This window comes from Ammodytes marinus (genome assembly GCF_949987685.1).
Source record: "Ammodytes marinus genome assembly, chromosome: 16".
Classification (NCBI taxonomy): Eukaryota; Metazoa; Chordata; class Actinopteri; order Uranoscopiformes; family Ammodytidae; genus Ammodytes; species Ammodytes marinus.
The window spans coordinates 16,351,648-16,358,000 of NC_137220.1; the positions used below are offsets into that span (position 1 = coordinate 16,351,648).

Sequence of the window (6,353 nt, forward strand, 5' to 3'; positions counted from 1 at the left end):
CGAAAAAGTCAAACCAACCGGAGAACCATAGGACAAACACCTGTGTGAAGTTTGGTGTTAATAGGATGAATCGTTTTGGATTTAGGTAGCTAATGTGCAAATCTTTAAAGCGCTACTTCCGATGGTCGTAGAACAATTCTTTATACAACTTTTGCTCGTGGGAGTAGGTAGAGCATAATGCTTTTGGTTTCGTCCAAATCGGGCAAAAACTGTAGGAGTGTGTTTTGGTGACTGACACAGTTTTTGCGATGTAGCGAAAGAAAATTCCCATACGCAAATGGGCGTGGCCAATCTCAAAAGATACAGCTGACTTGTGGGCATCTCTATGGATATAAAGTTTTTGACTGTGGGATTTTCGTGTGGAAGTTATAGCCCCAAACGCGTTTTCTTTGCTTTTTGTGGTTTTGGCGCCCCCTATGGATGACATTCGCAAAACTACGTTAAATAGAAAGATGCAGCTCAATGTACCAAACAAGTAGCCTGGTGCTACCAGACCATCGTACTTCATTTCATTTGTACAGAAGGTCTGGCAGTGCTGTAATTGGCAAACGTTCACTCACTTGGAGGCGGGTGTCTGTTAAAGTTTAAAACTATTGGATCTGCCCAGTGCCACTCTGGATTAGCCAACCAATCGCATAACGTTTGGTCATCACGTGTGTCATGAGCCGGCTTCTGGCAACTGAAACTGGAGCGCGACTTCGACGTCATCGTTCTCAGCCACTCGCTCGCTCTCTTTGCTGATTGGACACAGAAATTTGTTCGAGCAGAATCCCACTAATACGCCCCGTCACCAGACTGACTACTGAAGGGAAAATGAAATTTGGCTGGAAGTAGGTAGGCGGGCGCAGCCAGGCTACCAAACAAGTGGATGTCAAGTTTTTGAATGTGCGATGTTTGGTTGGGGAGTTATGAGCAAAATCAGATTGTCAGCCTCTCCATTGTAAAGACACTTTTTTGAATGTTCCCGCCAAAACACTTCGAAACAGGAAGTAACTGTGAAAAACTAATTTGTTTAATAATTCCCGCCCACATAGGAATTCCTTGCCCATATTTTTTTTATGGGCTCAAGTATGCCCCATGATAGTGTCCCTTGAGTTTCAAGAAAATCAATTTATTTATTTTTTTAAGGGATTTGCGCAAATCTAAAAGCGCTACCGTTTGGTCTTCCAATGGTCGTAGACAAATTATTTTACCAACTTTTGCTTGTGGGAGTCGGTAGAGCATAATGCTTTTGGTTTCGTGCAAATCGGGCGAAAACTGTGTAGAGGAGTATGTTTTGGTGACTGACACAGTTTTTGCGATGTAGCGAAAAATCTATATATACGCAAATGGGCGTGGGCAGCTGACTTGTGGGCATATGTGGATATAAAGTTTTTGACTGTCGGACGTTCGGAGTGGGAGTTATAGCGCAAAACGCGTTTTCCTTTGTTGTAGCGCCACCTGGTGGCCGGCATGTCTGATTTTTTTTGTATGCTGAGAGGCCGGGGGTCTGAACTAGTCATGCAAGTGGCATGTCCCAACCCTTTATGGTTTGGGCTGCAGCACCAGTTTTACGCTGAGAGGGGGGAGGAATAATAAAAGTCCCAGCAAAAACAATAGGGTTCCCTGCCCAGCAGGGCTATGGAACCGCGTTGCTCTGCAAAACGCAGTCCCAGGCCCTTCTCGGGCTTGGCCCCCTAATAATAATGGATTGGATTTATATAGCGCTTTTCAAGGCACTCAAAGCGCTTTACAGGGTTCCAGGTTCCATTCGTTCCAGTGTTAATTTTGTAGACTAAGACTATGACGAAAAATATTCGTCAACGAACCTTTTTCATGCACGAAAACTAAATAAAAACTAAATAAAAAGGCAGATATGATGACGAAGACTGAGACGAATATAACTGACACTATAGTCTACGAATAGGAACGAGACGAAACTGTTAGGGCGGGACGAATGGAGAACAGATCCAATCAGAACTGTGGAACAAGTTGGGAAGAAGCAGTGCAAAGCAGCGAATGCAACCCTGTGTCGGTGAAAATCGACGGGAGAACGCGCCAGTGTGAGCGGGTGGAGTGAGCCGCTGTGCAGAAAAACTCTGTGGTTTGATGGACAAAATGATAGTCAGGGATATCCTGCCCGTTAACGTTGTCTAGGGGAACGGCTAAGTTCCGCGATCTGTTTGTAGTAGGCTGTGTCTCGAGCTTGAACACACAGAGCCATGTCCCCAAACTGACTGCGCAACTATATAGGAATGAACTGTGAAACTGCCGCCTCCCTCCGTTAGTTTCTGTTTTCAACCGAGTAAGTTACAATCAACTCCGACGCATGGACAGCGTTCAATTAAAACCTTTAATTTTATTATCAAAAAGGCTTTGATGCAAAAGAAGTCCGAACACACACAGCGGCAGCAGTGTTGCTTAAAGGAAAGCGCTGTTGCTCACTTTTATCAGCACGTAAACTGCGTGCTGCTGCTGCTGCCCAGGGGCGGCCTTAACGATCTCGGGGCCCGTTTCAAGACCTAGTGTGGGGCCCCCCACTTATTTTTTTTATTTTCTTTATTTTCTATTTTTTATAAATGATGCTTGTGCATGCTCCCTGCAAAAAGAAAAAAGATTGTGAAATCCAGTTGGTTCATATACGGATCATGAGATAATGGGCCCCTGGGCACAGGCTCTTAAAGCCCCCCTTCCCCCCTATCCAGTCAGGTACACTGATTGTATGTGAGATTATTACGAATAAAATAGAATACATGTTTTGTATTACAACCATTACATCTGTGTGTGTATTGCATATTCAAAACTTAATACCATTCAATGAAGAAAAACACTTAGTCGACGAAGTCCGCGGTATATTTAGTCAACTAAAATCTGCTTATATTTAGTAGACTAAAACTAGACTAAGACTAAAAGATTTTAGATGACTAGAATAGGAATAAGACTAAATGGTGTGATATTCAAAAGACTAAGACTAAATCAGAATGTGCTGCCAAAATTAACACCGATTCGTTCACACACAGTCATACCGGTGGTGGTAAACTACGATAGCACCACTAACATACAACAGACTGACTGACAAACATACAACAATCATACACATTCACACGAGGCAAGGTGGGTGAAGTGTCTTGCCCAAGGACACAACAACCATGACATAGGTGGCCGGGCGGGGATCGAACCATGAAGCAGCTCCTCTTCCAGGATTGGATAAAGTTTGATAAGGCCCAACCCGTATCTCTTATCTCAGACACAGAGAGCTGCACTCTGTCCTTATATTCCGTTGTTCCCTCCTTCAGATCCACAGTTTGACACACAGTCACTGACACAGAGAAATGTCGCAGGCAGGAGTTTTTGATCGGGAAACTTTCTCTTGTTCGATATGTCTGGAGCTACTGAAGGATCCGGTGGCTCTTGCCTGTGGACACAGCTACTGTATGGACTGTATTAACACCCACTGGGATCAAGAGGATTGTAAACATACTGTATCTACAGCTGCCCTCAGTGTAGGCAGAAATTCACAACAAGGCCTGTGCTGCTGAAAAACACCATGTTAGCAGATTTAGTGGAGGAACTGAAGGAGACTGGACTTCAAGCTGCTCCTGCTGATCACTGCTATGCTGGACCTGAAGATGTGGCCTGTGATTTCTGCACTGGGAGAAAACTGAAAGCCATCAAGTCCTGTCTGTTCTGTATAGTAAGTAAGTAAGTAAGTAAAGTTTATTTATATAGCGCCTCTCGCAGACCAGGGTCACAAAGCGCTTCACATTAAAAAAAACACAATAAAACGACACATATACAGAGTCTGTTACAAAGAAGAGTTTCCTAAGAACGTACAAAATATAATACTATACAATATAATACAGAGTACATAGACATGGATCTAGAAAGCCTGTTTGAACAAGTGCGTCTTAAGCTGACTCTTAAAAATATCCACAGAGTCCAGAATGCGCAGGGACTGGGGCCTCTTACTGTGAGAAACACCTCCAGCCTCACTACGAATCACGACATTCAAGTAACACAAGCTGGTGGAGCCCTCCAAGAATCTCCAGGAGAACCTCTGCTCTCGTCACAATGAGGTAATGAAGATTTTCTGCCGTACTGATCAGCAGTGTATCTGTTATCTGTGTTTAATGGACGAACACAAAGGCCACAACACAGTCTCAGCTGCAGCAGAATTTACTGATAAGCAGAAAGAGCTTGAGGGGAGTCGACTAAACATCCAGAAGAGAATCCTGGACGTAGAGAAATATGTGAAGGTTCTCCAACAGGAGGTGGAGGCTACCAATCCCAGATCCCAACAGGAAACTGAAGTGAGTTGAGTCAAAGATCTTCAGGAAAAGCTGGAGTTGGATATCGCTGATTTGAAGAAGAGAGACGCTGAGCTGAAGACGCTGGCACACTACGGTAGGAAAATCACTTCTTGTTTTTCTATGTGAAATGTGTTTTGGGGCATTTTGGATCATTTCCAGGGTGATTTTATGAAATGTTGGGAGATACCTTTCCAAATTAAATTTAAGACTATTACATACTTTTTTTATTACCACTGTGAATGAAATGTAATGCCAACTGCCCTCCAATAGGAGTTTATACGATATAATGGAGGATCAGTAGAGATTCAAGTTGTGTGTTTAGTAAGGTTCTACGAATGCCTGAAGTTCCATTTCCACCAAAAAAAGAATTGTCTATTTTACGGCGGCATTAAAATAAATTAATTTCAAGGGTAATTAAAGATACTTTGGGGGCTCCGGCCTTCGTTGCAGTGGTCCCGGGTTCAAATCCGACCCGTAGACCTTTACTGCAGGTCATCCCCCCCCCCCCTCTCTCTGTCTCCCCATTTCAACTCTGTACTGTCTAATAAAAATGCCCAAAAAATAATCTTAAAAAAAAACATAGGCCTATATATATTTTGTAAATGTTCTTTCCTGTTTCACACACAGAGGATCACAACCAGTTTCTGCACGACTACCACTCACTGTCTGCACTCAGTGAATCTACTCACTCATCCAGTATCAACATCCGTCCTCTGAGATACTTTGAGGACGTGACAGCGGCTGTGTCAGAAGCCAGAGCGAAACTACAGGACGTCCTGAGAGAGACATGGACAAACATCTCACAGACAGAGACTCAAGTGGATGTTTTACTGCCTCAACCAGAGCCCAAGACCAGAGCTGACTTCTTAAGATATTCACGTGGAATCACACTGGATCCAAACACATCATACACATATATGTTATTATCTGATGGGAACAGAAAAGCAACAAACGTGAATCAAGAACAGTCTTATTCTAGTCACACAGGGAGATTCACTGGTGTTTATCAGGTCCTGAGTACAGAGAGTCTGACTGGATGTTGTTACTGGGAGGTGGAGTGGAGAGGGGAAACAGTTGGTGTAGCAGTCGCATACAAGAATATCAGCAGAGCAGGGGGTGACAGTTTATTTGGATACAATGACATTTCTTGGGCTTTATATCGTTACACAAACAGGTATGAGTTTAGGCACAATAATGTCTATACCCCCGTCTCAGGTCCTCAGTCCTCCAGAATAGGAGTGTACCTGGATCACAGTGCAGGTGTTCTGTCCTTCTACAGCATCTCTGAAACCATGACTCTCCTCCACAGAGTCCAGACCACATTCACTCAGCCGCTCTATGCTGGAGTTTATCTTTGGGGTACAGGAGCCACTGCTGAGTTCAGTGAATTGAAATAGACAGAAGTGTTTGAAAGGACAGTGGGTTGAACTATACAGTGTTTCCCACAGGACATATGTGAGGGCGCACTCACACTAGGTAAAGTTTACCCGTACCGTGCTGGCCTGTACTCACACTGCTCCTAAAGATCTGGACCTAGTAGGCTCCATTGCTTCTTGTCCTACGTCACCACGTCTATAAGCGGGCGGGTTTGGGGAATTGGAGCGTACTTGTATCTGATTGTTTTTAAATATTTTCATCCGGCCAAATTTGCAGCAAGAATTCTACTTCCCCATCCTTCAGCAACATCTTTAGTTGAATTAGTTTAGGTGGCCGCCTTAACTAGAAAGCGCTGTGGGAAACACTGCTATTGTATGTCTCTGAGTGTGATGTGCTTTATATCTGTACAGGGTTTACCCAAGAAAAGTTGTTAGGCACTGTGGCAAGTATCCCACAGGAGGGGGCGGGTTATAAGACCTAAAATTCATATCGCTGTATTTTTCATGTTTTGAACGGTGATGGTATTATATCATGATATTACTTTTTCTGTGTATCCTATATTCTGGGAGGAGTAGCCTGGAATATTTCATCATGTACATACATGTAATATGGTGTCCGATGGAAAAATTTAAAAGTTAAGAATACTCACATTTTCAAGGCAACTGTCTGTGCTAAAGAAAATATATT

The 6,353-nt window shown here is 43.5% G+C and overlaps 1 protein-coding gene across 1 annotated transcript; it reads left to right on the forward strand.

Moving 5' to 3' along the window:
* Nucleotides 1–3,311: 3,311 nt before the first annotated feature.
* Nucleotides 3,312–6,147, forward strand: LOC307263416 (tripartite motif-containing protein 5-like; the record flags this gene model as incomplete). The annotated part of the gene is given in 7 exon segments (XM_080044565.1): nucleotides 3,312–3,464; nucleotides 3,467–3,668; nucleotides 3,932–3,987; nucleotides 4,077–4,289; nucleotides 5,300–5,405; nucleotides 5,505–5,648; nucleotides 6,077–6,147. Coding segments are annotated over 7 exon segments (945 nt in total).
* Between the last annotated feature and the right edge of the window lie 206 nt (nucleotides 6,148–6,353).